The sequence below is a fragment of the Phocoena sinus genome, chromosome 3 (assembly GCF_008692025.1).
Source record: "Phocoena sinus isolate mPhoSin1 chromosome 3, mPhoSin1.pri, whole genome shotgun sequence".
NCBI classification, from domain to species: Eukaryota; Metazoa; Chordata; class Mammalia; order Artiodactyla; family Phocoenidae; genus Phocoena; species Phocoena sinus.
In genome coordinates this window covers 65,907,027-65,935,021 of record NC_045765.1, presented here as the reverse complement: position 1 = coordinate 65,935,021, position 27,995 = coordinate 65,907,027, and the positions used below count along the sequence as shown (strand labels likewise).

Sequence of the window (27,995 nt, the reverse complement as noted above, 5' to 3'; positions counted from 1 at the left end):
CAAAGAGTAGACAGAAATTATTTCTATATTGTCTTTTCCAGACTTGCTAGAACCAATCTGTCATTCCCTTAATTCTTCCTATGCCATTATTATTTTTGTAAAGATATTAGTGTTCCATAAACCACAATGTATGTTTTTCTAGGAAACTCCAGACACCTGCCGTACTGAAGTAGTAAGAAATGTGAATAATACAAAATCCACATAAAGAAACTGAAGTAATTCTTGCATGATTGAGTCAAATAAAAAAGATGGTTTCAATCATGGTTACTTTCCTATCTCAAAGCCATACATACCAGTGCAGTAACGCCCATTTGGAGCCAAGACAAATCCTGGTTTGCAGATGCACTTGAAGCTGCCATCTTCATTAATACACATCCCATTCAAACACATGTTGGTAGTTGTACATTCATCATGATCTGCAGAAGGAGAATGTGACTTACACCACTGGCCTTGAGGAAACCAGTTCCCCCTCTTTCTACAATCACTAGTCATATTCTACTGCATAAATGAGCCATGTGGTCATGGATTTTTTTTCTTATGAATGCCAACTGACTGAGGGCAAATAGTGTAAAAACATGAAGGGCCTTTAGTGTAAGGGACATAAAGAAAAAGAATTAAGGAAACTTTGTGCTTAGTTTCTATTAAAACCACATGAGTAGTGTTTTATTTTGATTACCAAAAAAGTTAATATGATTTCAGGGGATGTTTATATTGTATGAGAGAATAAAGCAATGACAACCTCACTGCAAGTGAAATGATCTGGACTTTCATTAGTTGGTGAAATACATGTTGCTGTGCAAATAGAATATCTGTGGAGTACTGATATTTACTACACTGTTAGACATCACCAGGACCAAAATTTAGAGGTTTGATTATCACATATGTCAAACATTTTTATGCTTCCCCAGATTGGAGGTGGGCCTTTTCTATTTTGTCAGTGTTATAACCCCGACATTCAAAATACAGTAGGTGCTAATAATTACAAAGAACAACTGCTACTTACAATTAAACATATGCCACACAGAAAATTTCCAGAAGTAGTAAATTATTCATTTGTTATGACATTTCCCAAAAACCTGTCCCTTCACTTTAATAGTCTTATGTTAAATGTATTTATATTTTACCTAAGTCATCTGAACAACGCTCACATATGTGTTGTGTGAGCTTTCATGAAAATAGAATATATAAATAAAAATGTATATCCTTTAAAAAATATTTTGCAAGGGAGCAGGCAATTTCCATACCAACACAGTTTTTTCCATCTGTAGTTAATTCAAAGCCAGCATTGCAAATGCACTGGAAACTTCCATCTGTGTTCACACATCGACCATTCTTACAAAGAACCCCATTCTGGATGCATTCATCAATGTCTGGGAAAATTAACAATAGCCAAATATTAGTCTTTTAAAATAATTATAGATAAAGACAATAAAACAATAAATGTAATTTTAAATATCTAGTTTATTTTTACATGTAATATTCAAGATCATGTTGCTTCTTCAGCAAAATTTTCATTTCTCACCAGCTTTTTTCTTGGATATGTAGGTTTATGCAATTTTATAGCCCTCACTTATAATAGCTGAAGAGGGAAAGAAAGAGAAAAATGAAATGGATGTGCAGTGAATGTAGGAGAGGGTGGACGGTGCAGCTGGAATTACCGGTGCAGCTGCTTCTGACATAGTGGTTGAAGACCTAAAAGTCAGAGCAAGTGATATCGCTTATATGTGGGTTCCAAAAAAATATACGGCACAAATGAACTTATTTACAAAACAGAAACAGAGTCACAGGTGTAGAAAACAAACTGATGGTTACCAAGGGGGAAAGCAGGGGGAGGCATAAATTGGGAGATTGGGATTGACATATACACACTACTATATATAAAATAGATAAGTAGTAAGAACCTACTGTATAGCACAAGGAACTCTACTCAATAATGTGTAATGACCTACATGGGAAAAGAATCTAAAAAAAGAGTGGATATATGTATATATATAACTGATTCACTGATTTGCTGTACAGCAGAAACTAACATAGCATTGTAAATCAACTATACTCCAATAAAAATTAATTTTAAAGAAGTCAGCAAGGAGTTGAGTAAGAGTGAAGTAACTGCAGAATATCTGGATTAAGAGCTACATGACAAAAATTGCTGGAATAGGGCTTCCCTGGTGGCGCAGTGGTTGAGAGTCTGCCTGCTAATGCAGGGGACATGGGTTCGAGCCCTGGTCTGGGAGGATCCTACGTGCTGCGGAGCAACTGGGCCCGTGAGCCACAACTACTGAGCCTGCGCGTCTGGAGCCTGTGCTCCGCAACAAGAGAGGCCACGATAGTGAGAGGTCCGCGCACCGCGATGAAGAGTGGACCCCGCTTGCCACAACTAGAGAAAGCCCTCGCACAGAAACGAAGACCCAACACAGCAAAAATAAATAAATTAATTAATAAGAACAAGGCACCGAGACCTGCAGTTTAAAAAAAAAAAAAAATTGCTGGAATAAAGTGATTCAAGTAACTGCCAGGGGATGAATAGGAAATGAAAAAGAAGACAAGCAGAGTCATCTGCTAAAAGAATTCTGGGATGAATCAGTAGTGAGGGAGAGGTTTGGACGAGGATGGTGGGCATAGCAAGGAAACTGTGACTAAAGAGCAGGTTAGATTTGGTGTCCGACTATGTGTGAGGTTCAAAGAAACAGAAGTTGAAAACGACTAAATCGTAAGCTCCGTTAATCAGAGAGCAGTAATGCTACTGATGTTACTTGGAGAAAGGAAGCTGTGATCTAGGGAAGGAAGAGAAACCGAATTTTTTTTGTGAAGCCAGATACCACATTGCCTGTGTTACACATGCAAAAAGTGTTTATGTTTGAAGAGAGCACTTTGAGGGTAGCATAAAGTAAATCTATAATAATGTAACAGCATTTATTTCATTCCATGTCTTATTTTAATATTCACTTTTAACCCCAACAGCCTGGGTCACTATATTTCATGGAACATCATCATATGTGAAAGCAAACTGCCTTACCAATGCATGCTTGCTTGGTGGGAGTCCTCTGGAATCCAGCATGACATTTACAATAATAGGATCCAGGTGTGTTAACACAATCTCCATTAGTGCAGGGATTCGATGTGCATTCATCAACATCTGTGAGTAGCAAAAGAAACCATTATAGACTTCACTCCATTTCTAGAAATGTTTGTTTAAAGTACATTTAGGCCTCCCAAATTTGAGAGAAGGCCAGTCAGTGGTAATAGTCTAAATATCAGAGTATTTATAAATGAATAAAAATTCCTTTCTTCAACTACAGAGGCCAGTCTGGAGATTTACAAAAATAACACCTATTGGAGAGTACAAGGGAATTTGCTTTAATCAAGAAATAAAAACTTTTCAATTTGAGTAATGCACAATGATTAAAACCATGGACTTGGGAAAGACACAGCCACGAGTTCCAATACGCTAGAAAATGCTCATTATCTAAGTAATCTGGGCAAGTTAATAGCCTCTTTAAAGCTTAGTACAGAGTTAGAAGATAATTAAAGATTTTTAAAGATATACATTTATATTACGTGTTGACACTTCTACTAGTTTTAAAAAAGAGACAAATTATGGAATTTTTTGTTAACTTTTTTGTGAACTCAACTATATATATGTAACTATGCATCAAGGCTTGGATAATATTTTGAAGTAAAAAACAAAGGATGGGGTAAAAAAATGGAAATTAAGTAAAACAAAGTCTATTACATTCAGTAGCTTCTGGTTTCTTTAGGATCTTAAAATTGGCACAGGCATTTTTTTTGTATGAAACCGAGTTTTATGCAAATACTAGTTCTGGTCCCAAGTGTGAGAAACATCACTGCTTTCCTTCAGGTTCTCTAAGCCTTGATTAAATGCAAACCCATCACAGAATTCAAGGACTGCACAACCAAACAACTGACTAGACAGTGAAGATTAGTCAAATCCCAGAGAAATCAAGTTTGCCAGTGTTAGAAAAAGTTTAATTCATCTTCTTTCAGCAATGCCCACTAATTATTATTTTGAATGCTGGAGAATTAAAAACCTGGCTGACTGGTTTTTAGTCACGCATAGTGACTTGCCATTTCATATACATGAGAAGCCATTAACATATACAATTTCAGCTAAATTGGAGAATACAACAATAAAGTCAATTCACAGGTTTACCATTTTAATAGACAGATTACTCCTTTCACAGATGTTCTCAAAAGAGGAACTGTACTCTACCAAACTCACCAGCTTCACTGATATATACACTCAGGCTGAATGCAATTAAACCCTCTCTGGTAAAGGAGGAAAAAAAGAATCTCATAGCAAATAAAAACGACAAAGGAAAACAGGATTAAATACTTTTTCAATTCATCCAAAGATGCCTTCAGCTCATTAAGACTCACATTTGCGCTTTTGGTTGATAAAATCAATTCACTGAGCCAAAGGAATGAAGCAATATGAGAAAAGACAGAGCTTAGAGCATTAACAAGCATATCAAGCATAACTAATGGTCTGTCCAACTGGCAACATTACCTTCACTAGGCAATGCTGAAGATCCCTTAAATTCTCTGTGTACCCAACATCGAAATGCAACGATTAGAAAGGTGTCATAGATGTACCATTCTAGAAGCATCATTGTAAAGCTCTGTTCTAGTGAAGAACATGAGAGACCATGCACCCAACCCCCTCTTTTTAGGTAAACCTTCTGGGAAGCAGGGTCACTTTTCAGGACCTTTTCCTCCCCTTGAGAACCTGTTCCCAAGGTCCCTCATTGCTATGACAGTTCTGCCAGTTATTTTGCCATTTACAGCCCTGATTCATTTCTGTTTCCTTAGCCCCTTAGGGACCTCACCAAGGTTACAGCACACGGAGAAGATATAGTAGTTCACTTATTTATTTCTTCTTCGGAAGTGCAAACAGTCACCAAAAACTATTAGTGACTTCACAATTCCATGTGATTTTAAAATCCCATTTGTTTTTTTGTTTGTTTTGTTTCCCAGGATTATTTTAAGATTTTAAGTTTTAGGCTAATCACAAAAGACCACTGCCACATTCTGAAATGTATATTTCATGCTTTTCCTTTACTCTGAGTCTCAATGCCTATTACCTCCAAATGATCACCTTTGTTTTGCCTTGTATAGAGGAACAGAATTTAAATATTACAGTCTGTACACTTTGATTCCTTCCTCTGTTTTCACTGAGGACTGAATATTTTTAAGCAAAATTCATAAGGATTTTAAACTCCTAAAATAAATGAAGTAATTGAGAAACACTGATTATCAAAATGGTTAAATTCTCAGATACTACTGTGGTAAGAAATGTCTACCCTTGAAAAGTACTTTATATTCCAACTTAGAAAACACTTTTAATTTTCAAGGGCTGTAAGATTACCTTTGCTCAACAGAAACAAATTATTTCTTACTATTCCAAAATAGAATGATTTGAGTTAAAAACTCACCTGGGTGCTAACATGAACTAAATGGAGGTCTTTGGATAATTTTTACAGAAAATATTAAGCTTATGGCCTATTTTTATTTGTTGGTTGATGAATCATGCAGTGATACATGAAGAGCAAATATTAATAGCAAAACAAAAATAGTCAATCAAATTTCAGTTTGATAGATTGTAACTGCTTATGTATGTGAAAGAGGGGATGTTTTGTATGTTGTATACTTATAATCATATTTTCTGGCAGTAAAATCATTCTTAAGTCATATAAGTAGAATAAATATATCAGTATGTCCTGGTGTTCCAAAAATAACCACGTGGTCTATCACTTAAACAAGCACCAAGTAGTATGTGCTAAGGCAGGACGGATGTATATGGTTATACCCTGCACAACCCTGGGGTGTGCTATTTATTTAGATTATGTGAATGGTACCCTCTACAGTTGGGCGGTGCAAAACCTGTGCACCTGTATATAGGGACCCTGGGCTAAGCTTTATTTAATCATTCTGATCTTGTGTCTCTGTACACAGTTTAGAATGACTGATTTTTCCAAAGCACCATATTTGGCTTACATTTTTTTCATAGTCATAGTGCACTTAGATGTTTTCAATTTTACTTGGGAAAATTGTGATACTACCTGTCTCTGTTCCTGGCCTCTCATCTATATTTTATAACAGAAGACCTGAACCCAAATCTGGTATTTAGGGTTATGCTAATTACAAAACACATACATGATTATTTGCTAATAAGAGGAATAAATAAAAGAATAACCTCAAAATGGTTCAATCCCCATGGTCCTAAAACTACCCTTAAAAGATCATCAAAACTCTCTTCATTGCCAAATACAATAGTGGTTTTGTCCTCACTGTATTTGATTTTTTTGCTGCACTTAACACTTGACACTCCTTTTCTCTTGAAAGCATACCGTTTCAAGGCTTCAGTGACATGTATTTTCAGATTATTTTGCCAGCTCTCCAACATTACTAATGTTGCTGGTACACAGGGTTCCAGCTGCACTACTCCTGTTATCTTTTTACTCTTCCTGTTGTTCAGCCCGGCTGACAATATTCACCCTCATGGTTCTAATAAACACCTCTATGTTACTGACTACTAAATCTCTAACTCTAGTCCTGAACACTCCTCTTAGCTTGAGACCTCTATAATTAAGTACCAGAGACACCTAAAACTCAACATGCTCAAAAAGAGACTCATCAACCGCTTCCTCCCAATCTCCACCTTCTCTTGCATGTTAATGATGCCACCGTATATCCAGTGTTGTTCGGCTAAGAAGGAAGGAAAGGGGGAAGCAGAGACAGAAATCACAACATTTAGGACCAGAAAGGGAAGGGGAGTCTTGAAGTGGTCCAGCTCAGCAGTAGGTTAAGGGAGCACATGGAAGAGCATGCACACAGGAGAGCCCGTTTGGAAATTAGCTTTACTTCAAAAGACTTTTTAAAAATCATATTCAGCCCAACTTGTTCCTGTAGTCTAAAAGCTATTAGAAAACTAAGAATTAAAGAAGCATGAGCTTACCTATGCAATCCCCATTTGCATCCTGCTTGTAACCCATGTTGCATTCACATCGGTAGCTAGAAACAGTAGGTATGCAGCGTCCGTTTAAACAGAGATTAGCATGGTGCTTACATATATCTATTGTCTGGTTCAGAATAGCTAAGGAAAATTAGAACACAAATGATATTTCATCATTCCAACATGGATTGCTTTTCTTAAAGTCGATTTTTAAGAGGATATATAATAGTATATTATTTAGGTGTACATATCAAAAGCCCAAATTATTCTATATTTTATTAAAACTTTAACGTTGAGAATCTAAAAACTATTCTTGAGACACATGGCTGTAACTTGCACTTGTTAATATACATCTGGAAACTTTGCCCATAATGGTGTCTTTTTAAAATTTCAGGAATGTTCTACTGTACATTTGAATACTTTCCATTTCTTTTTTTTTGTAGTTGAATATTCAGATATAGTAAATAGGCAATATGCCAAAAAGAATAAACATAACACTGTAGGACATCATTAAATATTATTAGCAAGAGCAGTTATTTTAAAAAGAATGAACTGAAATGTCAAGCACACCAATGCCAATTCTGGCAGTTCTCAATTTCTTAAGTTATTCAACAAAAAAGGGCGAAGAAAAGAAAGATATTTCATTATAATATTTGTATAGGCACAGAGCAAGATTTATTCAGTTTATCTCAGTTGAGAAATGGTTCTGGAAAACAATTCAAAGGTTGTATGATCAGGGCAGCTGCAAGCAGCCAAATGAAATACACTGGAACCAAAACACGTGATCTTTAATGGTGTCATCTGGACTTGGAATATTATCACGCTCTCATCTCTATTTTCAAAGAGAACCTGGGTCACTCATTCTTTTCTCCAATTTAGAAAGTTTATGGAGCATAAAAATAATACTTTCCTAAGATTCTGTTTTACTATATTATGTTTTAGACCTTGAAATAAGTTTCTGCACACACACACAGACACAAACATACTTTGGAAAAAAAGTTAGATATTATAAAATTATTTAAGGTGGAAAACCAAAGAGTCTATGCACAAAGTGAACACTCACTTAGTCCAGTGATGATGGGCCCCTGTCCCCCAGCCCCTACACCGGCTCCCCCAACGCCAGGAGAAAAGCCATTGCCTCCAGGAATGGGAATGAAGCCTGTCCCTCCTGGGCCATAGCCATTGCCATTGCCACTTGGAGCAAAGCCACTCCCCCCAGTGCCTCCAGGTCTGGAACCAGCACTCCCTGGAATCCCTCCTATTGGAAGTCCATCCATGCAAAGTCTGCGATATTCCTCTAAAAGAGAAGAAAGTTCAGTTAACCACAACTGAATGGATTTCTGCATAATAAAGGCAATTTGTGTACTGTAATAATCATTTTAGGTTATCCTCACCTGATGATATGAATAAGTAAGTTATTATCTTAATAAACATTTTCAATGCTAGCAGTGGCAGAAAAAGATACAGATGTTTCAGAAAAAATTAAAATATGTATACCATATTTTAACTGAGCTGCATAACCAAACAATTATCTACACATTTTGATTTTATGTCCCTAAGTGCAACTCATAAAATTCCAGATATAACTGTAAATGCAAGAAATTTACTTGAATGGATGAAAATTAAACCTTTAAGTAATTCATTCTGTATGTTTGGTTTTACTTAAATCTCCATCAGTATTGTACCTACACATTTTTCCTACCTCTTCTCTTCTCTTTAAGGGATTAATATGGCTTCAGAATAATTTTTTTCTAATGTGGATTTTTAACAGAAGACAGTATTTAGTAAACTTTTAAATCTGCTCATTATCTGTCCAAGTATCAAAGCTGAGGGAAAAGAAGCAAGAATATAGTGATTGCCTTATTTCCTTAACTGTTCTCAGAATTAGGGCACTATATAAGAAGAAGTGAAAACTATTTAGCTCAAGCAATTGTTTGAGTATTGACATTACTATCATATACTACTAGTGGAACGATGAGTTTCCAAAATTATATACTATGCATTAACTCTGCTTTTTAAAAATTTTTACTATTCAATTTTGGAATTTCATGGCTTAGAGATTTAGGAAGAATGTGCCTTAATTTTTTTCTCCATAATAGTACACAGACATACATATCTTTATAAGCATATTTCAAAAAGTGTTATTATTTTTCATAGTATTTATAATATAACATGAAGATAACAACATATTATCAACATACCTTTATGTGATAAACACTAATTGTACTGTACTATGCATATTATATTAACAAGAGGAACTACTTCTCATTCATCTTAATTTCCCAGTATAGCTTCAGGTATACAGCAGTTAATATAGCAAAGTGAATGAGAGGTATCCTCCTACCCTTGTATTCTTAATTTTTAAGGTCATTAGAAAAGAGAGGACATATCTTTAAGGAATGGGACACTATAAGCTAAGGGCATTCCTGAAATAAAGTATAAGTGAAGGCCAAAATTTGTTATTCAAGCTTCAAATAGAAGATTAGGAGGTTTTAAAACTGAACTGAAATACTGACATTCCAGATAATTATTAAAAATTCTTGCTTAAAGTCAAGTAATGATCAGTTTTTAGGAGTTTTTCTAATATTAACAAAATGGATATAATAAAAACTGATCCCAATAACCAATGCCACCCTAACCCTCACAAAAAACACCCAAGTCATATTGAAGACACTAATAGGAATGCAAACATGACTTGTCTTTAAGGGAAACACTAAAGTACATTATTGTTACTAATTTTCCTAACACTGTCTGTCCTGAGGAACTAGCAGCCAGCAGCTCACCAGAGCCTCTGATGGGACAGGCTTCAGGAATGGTTCCAACACCCCAGCAGCGGCCGGGCTCACAGCAGCATTGCATTTTTGTCATTCTGCCCGGAAGCTCTTGTGCACAGCGACCATTCACCAGGCCGGAGAAACATGTGCCTGTTCTCTGATCTGAACATATGAAAATTAAATAGAAGACATGACAGAATTACCTGGAGTTCACATCAATTATTTCATGTTAGGAGATGCTAAGCGAAGGGAATTATTTTACTTAATTTCTATTATATCTACTCATTCGTTTAATTTCTATCACATTTATTCATTCCTTTACTTATTTACCAAGCAAATATTCACTGAGCACCTATGCCATGCCATATCCCAGGCATACAAAAATGAAAGACGTGAAGCAGATATGAGCCAACACTGCAGTGAGAAGCCACACCCAGACAGACCCAGAGCTTGAAGGAAAGCGACAACCCAGTCTCAGCCTAGACTGGTCAATTAGTCACCCAGCCAACCTGCAGACATGTACTGCTGTTCGCTACTGAGAGTTTTGTGGTTATTTGTTACCCAGTAATAGCACCTGACGCAGGTGCTATTTTAGAAAGGTTGAGCAGAACAGCTCCTTTGAGACATCTGAGAAGAGACTTTAATAAGATGAGAGCATGAGCCACACAGGTACCTGAAAGAAGGGCAGTTCAAAGAGAAAGAAGGAGATGTGCTTGACATATGTGAAAAATGAGGAACCCATGTGACTGGAGAAGAGCAGGCATAATGGGGGTGGAAGACCCTGAGCTCAGAGGCATACAGAAGGCAAGAGCATGCACAGCCCTACAGACCATGAGGGAAGGACTTTCAGATTTTATTCAGAGAGTCAAAAAAATGTAAGTCTAGTTTCACTATATATTGTTTAACTTTTATCCAGATGCTTCCAAGAAGTTTTGTCTGTGACAAGAAGAAAGATGTACCACAACAAACAGGAGCTGCATGTCACTGATGAAGATGAAACCATTAATTACAAATAATGCTATTAATAGGGAAGGCCTAAATTTTTTACACTAGATATTGAGTTTAAAATAAATATATTATTTCCTTGAATGGTCCAAAGTATACCTCAGGTTGCTTCTACGCTATTGTTAAAGAATTGGTTTGAAGGTACTCCATGTAAGAATCAGAATGCCTTCCATTTCCCAAAAGAAACCCAGTATGCCCAAGAGCAAAGTACTAAATGTGATGTATGCGTGCATACTTAAAGGCACTGCAGATATTTCATAAACGTTACAAGCTGGGCTTGGATAGGCTGTCACTGGGAATAATTTCACAGAGAGGTTTCTACTCCCAAGAATGATCCAGGAAAATAGTTTTTAGGATATTCATTCCAGGAACCCACAGTATCATATTCCTAGATTTACTTGATTGCTACACTCCTCAAGAATAGGATGTAAATTAAGATAAGAAAGTCCTAAGCTCTTTACAGTAATCACTGTTACAAAACACATTCAGGGCTACATGGTAGATTGACTGTATTGATCTCTTCAAGGCTCTGTAAGGAGGAGGCTGTACCATAAGACTTGGGAAAAAAAAAAAAAGAAGAGTCATGGCTTTGAGTCAGGATACCTAGGTTTACATCAAAATATTATTACTGTTGACTCTGTTACATATCTTTTCTTCTTTATGGAACAGGGCTGATGGGAGAATTAAATAAAACAATATATGTTCTGTTTCCAGGAGAATGGTGTATTAGCTACCCTGAGTGTCTCTCCCAATTGAAACACCCTGGATAAAATATGAGAAATTATTTTAAAATATATATCATCTTGCTGACATCAAAGAAGGAAAAAAACAGAGTCTCAAAATGAAGTGAAGACAGGAATCTTAGAAGGTAAGATCACACCTAGCTTTCGCTTTAGGGTTTCTGCAAAACTCTGGAGATTTTGATTTTCAACTCTGATAATTTCACAAGGGGTTAGAGCCTAAGATATAAAAGCCCAGATTCACCTCGTTAATGCAAAATGTAATAGGAAACTCCCTCATAAAGTAGGAGTCCCAAACAGCTATATCCTTGTTATGTGGCTAATGTAGAGGAAGGCAGCTAAGAGACTTGCCTGTTTATACCTCAGTGCTGGGTGGAGGGAAAAAAAGATTCTTCCTAAAAATCTGAAACCAAAAGCTCTTTCTCACACAGACAGCTCTGATGTCAAAACATTAAGTTTGTGTCCTGAAAAACTTCAAAGGAAGAATATAACATAAAGAGGTCTCCAGGTAGGGATATTCCAAGTAACTCGCAAAAATCAGTACAATTGAGGACTTAATACTGACATAGGTCTCAAAGAATTCCCATAGATAAAGTTCTAGGAAAAAAGGAGTAGCTAACAGCAAAGTAACTAAATAAGTAAGTAAATAACGCACAGAGAGACAAGGCTCAATGAACAAAAACTAGCTGAATAAACAGCAGGTTTCAGATACTGGAATGGTCAAACCAATTCTGAAAATCATTGATTTTAATTGATGATTCATTAAATATTAATTAATAATGAAATAATCTTTAATCTGTTTAAGGCAATTAAAAATCTAAAAATGGGAACAGTAAAAACAAGCCCATAAACAATGAAAGAAAAGACGTAAAAGACTTCAATGAAACTTCTATAAATGAAATGATCATAACTGAAATAAAATGCTTAGTGACTATATTAAGCAGTGTATTGCACATAGATGAAAAGAGAATTACTGAGCAGGAAGATATAGCTGAATATATTATTTCAGTGTTGTTCAGAGAGTCAGAGATGGAAAATGTTGAGAAGAAGTTAAGAAGTATGCAGGTGAGGGTGAAAAGGTAATTTGCATCTAATAAGAGTACTAGAAAGTGTCATACGCAGACAGTTGTGGGAAGGCAATAGTCAACAAATACTAGTTTACAACTTGCTAATGATGTTGCAAGACAACCTCAGATCTAGGAAGTCCAATAAATCCAAAGCAGGAAAAATAAAAAGAAATCCACAGCTATCCATATCACTGTGAAACTGAAGAACAACCAAGAAAAGGTGAGGATCTTAAAAACAGCTAGGAAGAAAAGACAGATTATCGGCTAAGGAATGATATTTAAGTCAATCACTGACTTCTTAATAGCACCAGTGGATGCTAGAACACAATGGAATAGTATCTTCTGTCTGCTGTGATAACTGTCAACCTAAAATTCTGTACCCCAAGAAACCAAAGGGAAATTAAGTTCATTTTCAGGAAAAAACAAACAGAGACAATTTTCTACCAAAAGTTTCTTGCTAAAGGAAATTTTAGATAGGTGTTTTAGGTAAAAAGGAAAATAATTCCAATGGAAGGTTTGAAATGTATGAAGGAATAAACAGGGAAAATATTTTTAGATACATGGACAAGTACTAAAATATCAAACAATAATAATAATGATTAATTTGTTGCAAACAAGGGAGTGACAATTGACAAGAATTTTTTAAATTGGAAGGGGGAGATCAAAGTCTAACCATTCTAATATTCTTTTATTATTTAGATGTGGGTAAAAATACAGATTAATTCTAGGCTTTAAGTTACATATGCATCTTCAAACAGCTAGGATAACCACTAAAACCAAAGAAATAAACTACGTATTTCTAAACAATAGAGGAAAAAGAATGGGGTGTGGAAGAATGGAGGGCAGGAAGCCTGAATAAATCCAAAAGAAAGCAAGAAAGAGAAAGTAACAAAAAAGCAAGATAAATGGGAAGCAAAAAAGAAGATAATAGAAATAAAAACAAATATATCAGTTACTGTAATAAACACAAATAAATTTAAATCTCAATTTAAAAGACAAAGATTTTAAGACTATGCCCCCCAAAATTTAGATTTAGGCTGTTTAAAGAAGCACATTTAAGACAAAAGGAAACAAAAGATTGACAGGAAACATATCCAAATGGCATATATTTAAACCTTCCTCTCCAACTCACAAAATGTGACGCCAAATAATATGAAATAAAATGAACCAAGGGAAAATATTTAGAAACAGACCAAGAAGAAAAGAAAAAAAACTTTAGAGAATCAATATACATCAAAAAATGGTTCAATTCACCAGGAAAATATAATACTTTTAAACATTCATCACCTTATAACATAGCATCAAAATACATAAAACAAAAGCTTAAAGGGCCACATGGAGAAACTGAGAAATCTACTACCAAGGTGGAACATTTATACAACTCTTTCAGTAACTGATAGACACAGTAGATAAAATCTAGCAGCTCAAGAGAAAATTTGAACAGTACAGTTAACAAGTTTGATCTCATATCTATCCAACAACTGGAGAAAACACAAAACTTTTTCAAGCCAACATGGAAGATTTGCAAACCAGGTAAACTCCTTACACTTCTAAACAACTCATGTGTCAAATACAATACCATACTGAAAATAAGGTGATATGTAAAAAAAATGAGTAGGGGCTCATCAGGAATCTGTACCAGTCTCAGATTTTGGGAGTCTGCAATGTTATTGTGAGGGCTCCACAAATTTATACTTACACTGGACACTGCAATGCAAATGAAAATGCCTCATAATATACAGGCACTACTATGGTTCCTACTGATGGAGATTCCATTGTGACTAATAAAATACAAATTCATTTAAAATTATTACTGAACATCCAGTAGTTTTTTTCATTATGTATTTTCTCAAAGGTATTGGGTTATCGTCATGTGTGGATCTGAAAACATTTTTGATATTAAAGAGGGGGTCTTCAAATTCAATAAACATAATTAACTTCTGTCCTACACAGTTTGGAAACCTCTACTCAGTCTTATAAGATATGTTGGAGGAAACCATGGCATTGTTGAGAAGGTGGAGGGGCAGAAAGAGAAGATTCGAAAGTAAATCATAACTTTTTTCCATAAATTCTATAATTAGTCTCTTCTAATAACATCAAGGAGGTACACAATCTACTTCCAATCCTTTGCATCAAAAACAGATCAGGATGAGATACAGACACATGTAGTGTGATGTCTCACAATTAAGGTCTCTCCAAAAATACATTTCAAAAGGAAGACAGTGGCTGAAAGTTAGGTCCTTTCCTTTGCATATCTGAATTGCATGGTGCTTAGAAAGTACTGTGTTGGAAGTGTGCCATATGGAAGAATTAAAAGGGGCACCCTATAGAACTAACTAAGAGTTGTCTAGGCACATCATCCCTTGAAATAGGGAATTATTAGGGAAAAAGGCAGAAGAAGCATATTTATTACAGCATTAGGACAAATCCTTCTAATACCTGGTATATACTTAACTGTAGAATTGATATGTCATAAGTAACAAAACATGTCTAGTCCTCTAATAATCTCCTATCACCCTCGCTACACTCCCAGAAGATTTACATCAAGTCTTATTTAAACCCACACTGAGGAAGAGGAAGCAATCCGTCTCCTCTGATTAAAATATAAACCTATCTTGAAACGAAATAATGGTACTCTTATCAGAGTTTGTTTCATGGCTTGACATTTAGTCTAAACCTGATTTACGTGAACTAACAGTTAATTATACAATCTGATGAAAACTTGGTAAAAGATGGAGGTGGGGCTTACCTTGAAAAAAATACGTCTCCTGTTGAATGAGCTTTGCTTATTAAAAATGAAGGGGTCAGCCAGAAAACCCTGATGAGGTTAGCTCAGGTCAGAAGACTAGCGATAGTAGGTGTTCAGTACATAGAAACCATTGTCTCAGACATCAGCCCCTCATACTGGAGACCAGCACTTGTCTCGCTGAGAGTCTGGCGCCAACCTGAGTTCCACTTGATTAATTCTGCCGAGTCTTGCTATTCCTAAAACACTTTCATGTTGCTTTTGTGTTTCTATCATACAAGACCAACTAGAACTAGGAACAATGAAAGAAAGAGAACGACTGTGGCTCCTAGGTTTACTTCTTCCTTTAAAATAGTGAAGTTTGTCTTCCTCATTGTCTAACCTTCTCTTTCTAGGACATTCTTTCTAGTTAAAATTACTACCCCTGTTCCACCAGTCGCCTTTTATATGATTTTGGGGTTAAAACTCGAACACTATACAGTATACTGTTTCATCCCTGTCTCCCTTCCTCCATTAGTTAAACATTTTTAGGAGTTTTGGTTTATCCTTCAAGCATTTGTTGCAAACGCACGCACACACATGTAATCAACACCCATCATCACACAGAGTGCTGCACAAGGACAGCATATCCTGACCATCACTGTCAGAAGATCTTCCTCATTTCGCTTAAACAGTCTTCCCTCATTGTCTTTTGTCTCTGTGCTGCTCAAAATTCTTGATGGGCTCCAGCATCCTCAGGATCAACCTGCAACTTCTTAGCATGGCAGTTAACGAGCCTCAACAAGAGTCTTCATCTTAACCCATCTTTCCTGTTTTGTCTCCAACTACTTTCTCACTCAGCTCTCTTTCCCAGACAAGCTCTCCTCACTGTCTCCAAGCCCCCTCACTTTCAGCATCTGTACGGCTGCTGACACCTTTCTCTTCGCTCAGTGCAGTCTTATTCCTTTGTTTAGCTGTCATCCATCTTTCAAAGTCTCTATCAGTGCTCACTTCCTTGAGAATTTTAACTGTAATAATCAGGACTTTCTTTTGGACTTACAGCACTTATTGGCTAAGAAATTATTTAGCAATTAACGACCCACTGCCTCAAACTTTCTCTTACGTTACTACTTTTCACATTATGTTTTCAGGTTTTGTTTTCTCAAGAATACTCCATGGCAATACTGTGCACTGAAACTTTTGTAAAGCTCAAGGAAATGCACAAGGATATTGTGGCAACATCATATTACCTTAAGGACTTCTAAATGCTTACTTTCATTTTCTGAACTTCACTTGCTGCTGACTATCACTTTCCAGTCCCCCAAATAGGGTCCCTGCTAGTTCTGTGTGCACGACAGTAGCTGGCACATTAACCTGCATACAGAATTTGCTCACGGCTGCTTGTCAATCATTACTGACTCGCTGACTGCCAGTCACTCTTCTTGCCTCTACTGCAACGTGGAAATTAGGTATTAATAATGCCATGAATATTATAATGACATTGAATTACTAAATGATATAAGGGTCATTAAGTTGTGCTATTAAGAATGCTTCTAAGAAAAAAAATATTAGGTATGGGTGGACTCTTTTTCGAAATGACATATGTTAGTACTCTTTGTTAAAAAGGAGAGCTGTTTCCAGTATATTTTTTAAAACTTGATGGAAAACAGGAGATAAAATCAAATTAAGATTTGATTTTTATATTTAGCATAAAATGAAATGGGAAAACTATCCTCATTTATAATTAAAATGCCCCGCTAAACTCTCCTGCCATATAAAGCTATTTCCTACACATAAAAGAAAAAGGCAGTTTATTGATGCTTTATAATGTTGTATAGATTCAAGATGTTTTGATTAACTAGAATAAGGGATTAGGGCAGCATTCAGCATGTGCCACTCTTAAAATAAAGGTGCAGATAACATGCAGTTTCTTACTTAAGAAAAAGCTTTGAGTTCATCCAACTCATTATTGTTAGCATACATGTGGTTACAAAATAAACAGCATGGAAATATTTATGACATATATAATTCAATCATAAATAAATTCCATCTAAGAAAATACAGACTCAAATTTTTAAAAATCAAAACCAAAGATCTCTTATATATTAAAATGCTAGATTTATTTTTTTCATATGTGGAAAACACATACTTATTCCAAATGAAACATAGTTATTCAAAAAAATTTTAAGCTGCTTATTACTTAATTTTAACATTGGTTTTGCAATTTTGGAACGTCATTCTCCCCTCCTTAGGGGCTTTCCTCTATTCCTGGGTCAGGATATTGATACTGAAATGAATGGGAACTCATGGTTAGCAAAGAACTCACTGTGCCTCAGGTCTCTGGAGCTCAAGCAGGCTTTCTCACCTTCTGAGCATTGGGGACTGTAACTCAGTGCCGTCATATCATGTCCAGCAGGATGCCAAATGATGCAAAGCAGTTATTAACCAACATTAAATTCTTACATTCAATGTCATCTCATTCATTCATTTGCTGGTTTGCCTATTCATTCAGAAAAGATTTACTGAGCCCAAACTTCTAAGGAAGGGACTACATAAGGCACAGGGGACAGAAAGCTGCATAAGGCAGGACCTAACGGAGCTCAGAGTCTGGCCAATGAGTAAAGCACAAATACCTGTGACACTGTGATAAACCCAGAAATGAAGGAAATAAAAAATATTATAGGAAGGGCGGATTGATTTTGCCTGACAAGAAAATGTGGGTTAAGCAGGGATGGCTATAAAGAAATGTGATATCTAAGTGGGTACTTAAAGGATGAGGTGGGTTTTAACAAGCATAGAAGGGGGAAATCAAGATGCTTCAGGCAGAGGAAGTACTGTGGGCAGTGTGCTCATGTACTGCAATAAGAGAAACGTGAGTGTGAAGTATAAGTGGTTAGAGACGAGTCCTGAATACAGGCTGGGTCAGGCTCTAAAGGGCTTTGAAAGTCCAGTAAAGGCTGAGAACTTTATATAAAGAAGCAAGAGATAGAGTTTACCATGATTTAATGGTAAACCAAATATCTGACATTGAAGAAAACAACCTCAGAAAATCACTGGGCATCTTGATCATCTGAATATGATGAAAAATATGCTTCCTTTTCAATGCAAAAAAATGAGCATGTGTTGACTAAAGAAAGACTTAGAAACTTAAGAAATGAGGGAGAAAGAAACAACTTAGAAATCTGATATAAAACACTAACATTTGTTATGGCAAATTCTTTCTTCTTACTAGTTGGTCTAGTTGTACAATTCATTCCCAAAGGCCTTCAATTACTCCACATTGTCTACCAAATAAAATACATACATCTTATTTGGCGTTTTCAGAACTTCATGGTGATAACCTCACTTATGTCTCCAGCCACATTTCTTCTAGCCATTTCTAGAATATAAGTTTCCTTAAGTCAAGGTCTATGGCATCCAGCCAGTGATGTTCAACAATGACTCCCAAACTGACATTTTTCCAACAGAGTTGAGTTCATGCCTATTTCAAGCTGATGACTGCATATATATGTGTATGTATATGCACATTCTTTTCCTATACAGTTTAAGAAAATTAAGCCAAGTATAGGTAGTTCTACTAATTTTCAATTCTGTTAAACTATGTTAAATGAATCAGACTTACTATGCAGTGAGCCAACTGGTAACACTGACCCTAAAAACAGTTAATTTGCTCAGTTTTATAGACTTAACGCCTCTATAATGTTTTACCTAGTGTAAGATAGAACTCGGATTCATTCGTGAAGAACAAATAATTGTCATTCAAATCTCATAATACTCCAACGGGAAAGGGAGGCTCCAAATGGACATTGTACTTTTCAAAGCAGACTGTCAGCGTGGTGGTAGAGAAACCACTCATGCTGGAGACCTTGATATCTAGGCACAGGGTCTCTGTCACCTTAAAGCAGATAAGGAGACAGTGTAGAACCAGGAGACAGTGTAGAACCATAGTAACACAGGTGCAGAGAGATCTGGATTCAAATCGTGGCTCCATTTGGCAGCCCTGGAACATCATGTAAGTCACTTTACCTCTCTAAACCTCAATTCCTTCATCTATAAATCAGAATAATTATGCCTATCACACAGGGCTACTTTAAGGAGTACATCTTCATTCTCCTATACCTCCTCCTTCCCCTAATGATAATAACAGAAGTAATAAGAAATATTTTATTGAACATTTACTAGAAGAAACTGAAGTATAGACAGGTCAGTAGCTTACCCAAGGCCCCACCACTATGTGATAATAAGGTGATACAGGTGTCCAGTGCCTTACACGTGGTATGTATTTCATAAATGGCAGCTGTCAATTTTACTACCACTACCATAGCTGCTTCTTTGACTGCTACTGCTACTTTTCTATTACTATTTACGATGACACCATAGTATTCTGAAGGCAGGATCTCCATTTCTCATGTTTGCTGTTGCACGGCCATAGCATAGTGTTTGGCATATCAACACATTTTATCCAGTGAATTCAAGACTTTTTACTGGTGGCCTAGGACTTCTAGCTTACATCCTGAACCCTCTGTTATTTCCTCTCTTCAACCCAGTTCACTTGGACATCCTTTGGATTTACAATGTTCCTGGAAGTTAGTTGCTCACACACCCTCCCAGTGGGGATGGGAGACGGTCATTGCCCAGACGGTCATCCTCCAGCAAACTAAGCAACTCCCATCTTTGGGTGCTGCTTTAATTTCCCTAATTCCTGTACTGTATGAATCTTTAGTGCTCTTAAAGTCTAAGGCTTGTTCAAAAATAGACAACCTACACATGACTGTTTTATCTTTCTAAACAAAAGAGAACATGAAAATATATATGCCTTTAATTAAAATATGCTTAAAACAAAATTAAAGGTATCGATTTCTTTTTTGTAATAACTATTTTCACTAGAATAAACACATGCTAAGTAAATAAGACACTACATTCATGATTCATAGCAATGACAGAACACTTAATTACTACATTTTGTCTCCCAAAGTAGACTTTAAAAAATCTTTCTCATGCCTTTGTGTCTGTAACACTTGGCAAGAGCAGTGTCTTGAGGAAATCTTTCTTCATTTCAGAAATGGCTTTGACAACATAAAGCAAACCCAGATGACTTCTGAAACTGAAGTTTTTGCAAAGAGCACCTGGTCGATCAGTCCCTCAATAGTGGTACCGTTTATTTTAAACAACTCTTCCAGCATTTTCCCAGTCGTTTTATAATCGTTGCCATCTCCGTACCTGTTTGGGCTGTTCTGTCATTAGAAAGAAGCAGTGTATTGTGCCTTCAAAACTACAAGGCTTACCGATGCACCGAGAGCCATCTGTTGAGGTTACATATCCACGTGGACAAACGCAAAAATAGCTTCCCACGGTGTTGGAACATTCGCCAGTTTCACATATCCCAGGAATGATGCTGCACTCATCAACGTCTAATCAGGGGAAGAAGGAGAAGATGACTGAGAAAGGCCTTCATTATAATTAGCTTTTAAAAGGGATTTTTTAAAAAGAGTATGAGAGCACTCATGGTTGATTAGGTCAGATCATATAACCCTGAAGATACTCTTGTTTCAGGCCCTAAAGAATTTCTCACACATATCTATGGGAACTGAGATGAAAGTAAACTCCCATGGCAGTAAAACAAGGCCAACTAAAGCAAAACTCTATATCCTTTTTTTTCCCCCAAATGCAATTTAAATTGGAAATAAGTAAAGATGTAAATGTTTTAGTTTCCATTCTACATCAATTAGAGAATTATCCTACTAGAGACTTTAAAAAAAACACGTGCATGGATGATATTTTAAAATATGAAATAACTACATTTAAAAATGTATAGCTAATTTTCACATTAATTATTTGAACCAATGGAGGGTGGCAAGCACTTTTCTTTTTCTATTTGGCTTCAGGATACGTTTTTGTACTTAAATGTGAATATCGGTATATTTGACATGCTGGAAATTAAGTTCAAACCTAAAATAATACAGTAAAATGGCAAAGGGCAAACTTGGGTGGCTTTGGGAAGTGTCCAGTTTTCCTATTGTGCCTCCCTGCACTTATCCATTCAGTTTACTCAATGTTAGGACTAGTCTACTCCCTTTCACATTAATGAAAGGTCTGCTTTCTTTTAAACTGTCCCCAAACCAGAAAACCTGGCCATTTATATAAGCTTTAATGTACTTTTCTTTTAGTTCAATAAGCAGAGAGAGGTGGAAAGTCAACAAAGCTACAATTACGTACACTGGAAGCTACTTGTTAATACATTTAAAAGGAAATGAGCCATTGTGAGGAGAATCCAGCCACAGATGCCTCGGAGTTAGCTGTCCTTTTTAAGGAACAGAGCTAGCAAAGATCAGTGAATACAGGGAACAATTATAAAAGCCATAAGCATAGATGATTACTGAAAAGTAAACCTGAGCTTTTAGTTTTGTTCTAGTTTTTTTAGATGGATATATATATACACACACACATATATGTTTAAGTGTATCAATGAAAAGCAAAGGAAAATTATATGCTAATTGTAAATACAAGGAAATAAATTTTAAACCCCACAATTAAAGAATGGTTGACAATGCCTTTCTTAAATTCCTCTATTGCTCTATTCATTCTTTTTTCCCGCCGTTTACTGACAAGTCATTCTTGCCTACAAGCTGTATCATGAAATAACTATATGCCTGTGTCTTCTTGGAAAGTTCTTAATAAAAAAGTTACCAGATTCAGACTTTTCTGAAATAATATCTTCATTAGAGGCTTAACAGTTAGCCACTGAAGGCACAGTGGTACAAATCATAATCTACCAATTCCCCTAGAGAGCTCAGAATTCTAACATGAATTGGTTACATGAGAAGCAAACATATAATGTGGTGAAAGAGTTACCATCAGATTTAATCCAACAAAATGAAACCATATGTGCAAAATTAGGGTCTGCTGCATCCTGTGTTGCTATCTTAGTGTAGGGCATCTTAATAAAACCGAATGTGGATTCAGAAGAGAAAGGAAACTAGAACAGCTATACTCTAATCACCAAATAAACTGATAATCACTTCTAGATAAGGAAGACAAAAAGAAAAAGAGAATAGCACACAGTAAAGCAGCAAGCACTACAAAAGTGAAGGACCAAAACTTTCCTTCTGATCCTCTTATATCCAAAGTTATGACAACAATCAAGGCACTTATGGAGCCCAGGATTGATCCAAATTCTTAAAAATTAGGAATCTTCATTTAGTCCTTAATTTAAGCATTTACTCTTATTTTCAGCCATTTCCTTTCATAATAAAAAACTTCTTTGTGCTCTACTTCCAAATAGCCTCCTGACAACAAAAAGAGTAGAAACTGAAAGATGTTTGACATTTTTCTTTTTTAAGTGGAGAAAAATAACCCTGGAACATAGAAGAACACATGGAATGATATTAAATTTGTGGGTTTTGTGTTAAATATTTTATTTTACAAAAACTCCATGTTTCACAATTCTCCTTAGAATTAAGTAAGAACCTTGAAAAGTTAGCTTCCAAATAATTATATGTAAAAGGTTCTCAGTAAAGTATTTAAGAATTCTATATGAACAATAGGAATATTTTTCATTTATTTTTGGGCTAGGCTCCCCCTCAAATTTTAATAATTAAAAAATTTGGTGTTTTGTTTTTTTACTGATCAAAAAACCCTGCCTTTCGATGTACCCAATATTTATTCATCAATTTAAATTTAGCATTGACATTTATGTTAAGAAGGATGCATGCATTTAGCTCTTTTGTAATAATAGTTTTTCAAGACCATACGTCACAATCAGATTTGGAAGTAGTATCTTCACAAATACAAAACATACATTGCCTAGGTAGGTACAAACAAGTAAGCCTAATAGGGACAAGTCTATTCACAGGAAAAGGCAGTCTTAATGGGAATTCATTTCATTCACGTTCTGCATACCTAATATGCTTCTGTCCATCTCCCCTTGAACTTTTTAAAAAACGTTTATTTATTAGTTTGGAGGCTTTGGTCTGCAATAGAAAAACTGATCCAAACTGACATAAACCAGAAATTTAATAGCTTGCATATCTGGCAGTCCAGAAGTGGCAAGGATTTTAGGGTTGTTTTAAGGCAATGTCTCTTGCTCGGCTTCTCTGACATCTACTCACCTATCTCTCCTCTGTGCTTTGATGTCATCCTTAAGGCTGACTTCCCTGATGGAAGCAAAATGGTTATAGCAGTCCTAGGCTAGATCTTTGACTGGGACATCTAGTGGAGAAGAGAGGGTGTCTCTTCCAGCGGTTCTCTTCTAAGAGGAGGAGAACTTTTTCCCAGGAGCACCCAGCAAATCTTCCCTTTTCTCCTAATATCCTGAACTGAGTCACATGCTAACTCTTTTGAATGATTCCTCTAGCCAGGAAAATGTGCTCATTGACTTAGGCCTGGAGTCCTGAACTAATTACTGCTGCAAGTGGAATACAGTTAGCTTTAGACTAATAAGAAACAATGAAAACAAAAATAAAAGCCAAAAACAGTATGGGTGAATACAACTGAAAATACAGCATAGCTGAACAATGGAAAGTGTACCAGCACAGTTGGGAAACTGATGAAGATAAGCTTAGCTAGTCAGCCATATGCTGAATCCTGAACCCATATGAGAGCTTTCCCAAGAACTTTGGCTTTTTTCCTGAAATGATTTAAGGTGTCTATGAAGAGGTTTAAATTAAACAAGAACATTTCATAAGCAAATCAATATTTCAGAAAGATAATCCTTGTGTTTAATGTAGATAGACAATAAATAGTCCAGTGATAAATGATGAGAGCCTGAAGTAAGCTTTATGATGAGGGAGAGAACTCATATTCAAGAGATTCTAGAGGGAGAATTCAACAGGACTTTGCCACTAGATAAATATCTCAGACTTCTGGCTTGATTGAGAAGGGAGCTAATGGCAGTGCTATTAACAGGAAATGGGATACAGAGGGAAGAACACATTTTGAGGTTTGGTTGAGTTTGGGACATTTTGAACAAGACATGTTGAAGAGAAATAGGCAGAAATTCCAACTCTTCACCTAAAAATTTGAAACTCAGTAAAAAAAAGTAAGGGGTAAAGATGTATATTTGTGGTTTATCATCGACTCTGCAGATTGCTTTTGAAGTTGTAGCGATAAATGAGATTTCCAAAGAAGACACATAAATGAAAAGAATTGAATTTAAGGAGGGAACTCTGAGAATCACCACTATCCAAGGGAAAGTCAAAGGAAGAGAAGCCAGTACAGGAGACTGGGAGGAAGAATCAGGGAAGGTAAAAGCAAGAGTATGATGACGGGATAGTAAGGAAGAACTCTGTCAAAAAAGACGGAGCTTTAAGGGTGCCATGGGAGGGTAAAGAAAAAGAAGGACTGGAAAGTGTTTGGTAATTTGAAGAAGTGGAATACAGGGTTTTTTTGGTTTTTTTTTTTTAAAGGAAAGTAGATCTAAGCAAAACCATCTGACAGATTTCTGACTGCCAAACCACATAACCTCATATTTGTCAACCAACATTTACAACATTCACTGTAACTCTTACTCTAAGCAGAATATAATGAATAATTTGGTAAGTAGTGCTAAGTGTGATCTCAGATATCACTGAATTCTAAGAACATTGCCCTAGAGATTCTGTCAATTCCAATATTTACATGTCATACATAAAAGCAGTCCATGTAACAATTATGTTACAGAGAACTTAGAACAAATAAAATAAGAAATTTTGTTTAAAAAAAGTGCTCATAGAATATTTTCTTTCCATCCCATGCCAAGGAACCACATGTATTTGGCATATTCCATATAACTTTTCTTTTGGTATAGAAAAAAAGTAAATATTATTTCTCTTCTATGTACACTGAATTTTTATTAATATACTATTTGAAACTAGGAAAACTTATGGCTAAATTTTAAATACAATAAGTTGCTATTTCAAGCTTTTATAGGGACAACAGGCATTTTCAAAATGATAAAATAAGTTGTAATGGAAAAGTAATGTTTGCTTTACCTTTTTCAGATATTGAAAGGATAATGTATATCAATTGCACTCAGAATTTCACTGTATCTTTATAAAGAGCTTTATCAAAATATAATAATTGCACGGTAATATAGTCATCCACCTAAAGTACAAAATTCAACAATTTTTGGTATTTACAGGGTTGTACAACTGTCACTACAATTTAATTTTAGAGCAATTTCATTCCTGCCAAAGTAATTCCACCCCATTAGCAGTCACTCTCCCTACATCCCTCTAAGCCCTAGGCAATAGCTAATCCATAACTAATAGATTTATGACTTATAACAGCTAACCTGTATCTATATATTTGCCTATTCTGGACATTTCATATAAAGGAACCATAAAATATAAGGTCTTTCATGACTGGCTTCTTTCACTTAGCATGATGTTTTCAAAGTTCAACCATGTTGCTGCAAATGTCAAAACTTCATTCCTTTAATTGCTGAATAATATTCTATTGTATGGATATACCACATTTTAGTTATCCATTCATCAGTTGATAGATATTTGAATTGTTTTCAATTTTTGGCTATTACGAATAAAGCTGCTATGAACATTTGAGTACTACTTTTCTCTGGACATATGATTTCATCTCACATGGTATGCACAACTAGAAGTAAAATGGCTGAGTCATATGATAACTCTATATTTAACTTATTAAGGAACTGCCAAATTGTTTTCCAAAGCAGCTGTAATATTTAACATGCTCACTTGCAATGTATGAGGATTCCAATTTCTCCACATCCTGCCAACACTCATTATTACCTTTTCTATTTTAAGGATGTGAAGTGGTATCACATTATACTCTTGGTTTGCATTTCCCTAATGACTAATAACGTTGAGCACACTTTAACGTGCTTATTGATTGCTTTTATATGTCTTCTTTGGAGTAATATCTATTCAATTACTTTGCCAGTTTTTAATTAAGTTATTTGTCTTTTTAAAATTGAGTTGTAAGAGTTCTTTATGTATGTCCCATATCTGATACATGATTTGCATATAAATTTCCATATGAACCTTAGGATCAGATTGTCAATTTCTGCAAAAAAGCCAGTTGGGATTTTGACGGGGACTGTGTTGCATCTATAGATCAATTTGAGGAGTACTGTCATCTTAATATTTAGTCTTCCAATCTGCAAACAGGATATCTTTCCTTTCATTTAGATCTTCTTTAACTCCTTTCAACAAGGTTTTATAGCTTTAAGTGTACAAGTCTTTCACTTCCTTTGTTAAATTTGTTCATAAGCATTTATTCTTTTGGTCCTATTGGATGTGGAATACTTTTCTTAGTTTCATTTTCAGAATGTTCACTGATAATGTATGGAAATACAATTAATTTTTATATGTTGATATTCTATAGCAGCAACCTTGCTGAACTGTTTACTGGGTCTAAATATAGCTTTTTAGAGGATATCTTCTCCACTTTAGTGGATACCTTACTCATTTTAGTTGATCCCTTATCCACTGAATGTGTGTCATCTGCAAATAGTTTTTCTTCCTTTCCAACCTGGATACTTTTTATTTCCTTTTCTTTCCTAACTGCCCTGGCTAGAACCTCCACCACAATGTTGAATAGAAGTTGTGAGAGTGAACATCTATTTTATTCCTGATCTTCAGGGAAGCACTGATTCTTTTGCCAGTTAGTATGATGTTAGCTATAGTTTTTTATATATGTCCTTTATCAGGTTGAGAATGTACCCTTCTATTCCTAATTTATTGATCATTTTTATCATGAAAGGGTGTCAGATTTTTTTCAAATACTTTTCCTGCATATATTGAGATGATCATATGGCTTTTGTCCTTTATTCTACTTATATGATACATTACATTACTTGATTTTCAGATGCTGAACCAACTTGCGTTCCTGGGATAAATCCTAATTGATAATGATGTATAATCATTTTTATATGTGGCTGGATTTAGTGTGCTCATGTTTTCTTGAAGATATTTGCATCTATGCCCATAAGAAATGTTAATGAAAATGCTATTAATTCTTCATAAAACTCAATTTTCTCTCATTAAATCAAATAAATAGATTTAAATTCAGCATCTACCATTCATTCATGAACTCACTAAGTAATTGCTGATTAAAGTCCTTTGTCATATAACATGTATCAGCCATACATAATCTCTAACCATCATGAATTTATAATTTATTAAGTAGGTAAATTTAAAACAAGGCATGATATGATTGATTCCACCATATAAGATTAACAATATGCTACTTCAATTTAATTATGAGAAACAGGAAAAGTTCTTGGAGGACATAGTAGTTGATAAAAGACCCTAAAGAATGGGGCAGAATTTAAACAGGCAGAGAAGATGGGAAAAAGTATAAGCCAAAAACTATGGACGAGGAATGAAGACTTTCCCATGAGCTGCGGGTATTTATAAGGAGTAGAAGATACAACTAGAAGGTTAGAATGACATTCTCAGGAATCTTTTCTTGCTCTGTAGCAACGAGGAGCAACTGAATCACTAAGCAGGAGAAAGGGAATAAGAATATTACTTTTGGAGGACTTCCTTGGTGGTCCAGTGGTTAAGAATCTGTCTTCCAATGCAGGAGATGTGGGTTTGATTCCTGATTGGGGAACTAAGATCCTACATGCTGTGGGGCAACTAGCCTGCATACTGCAGCTACTGAGCCTGCGCACCACAACTAGAGAGCCTGTATGCCGCAACTAGAGAAGCCTGTGTGCCACAATGAAGAGCCCACATGCCACAACAAAGACCC

General features: G+C 35.7%; 1 protein-coding gene across 1 annotated transcript in view; it reads right to left on the bottom strand.

Moving 5' to 3' along the window:
• Positions 1–27,995, bottom strand: part of FBN2 (fibrillin 2) — a 247,569-nt gene that overhangs the window by 99,240 nt on the left and 120,334 nt on the right. Inside the window, exons 8-14 of the mRNA XM_032626668.1 lie at positions 20,570–20,695; positions 9,757–9,909; positions 8,037–8,270; positions 6,977–7,114; positions 3,017–3,136; positions 1,245–1,370; positions 294–416 (exon numbers count right to left, since the gene is read on the bottom strand). Coding sequence (XP_032482559.1) covers positions 294–416; positions 1,245–1,370; positions 3,017–3,136; positions 6,977–7,114; positions 8,037–8,270; positions 9,757–9,909; positions 20,570–20,695 — 1,020 coding nt within the window. The remainder of the gene's footprint in view (positions 1–293; positions 417–1,244; positions 1,371–3,016; positions 3,137–6,976; positions 7,115–8,036; positions 8,271–9,756; positions 9,910–20,569; positions 20,696–27,995) is intronic.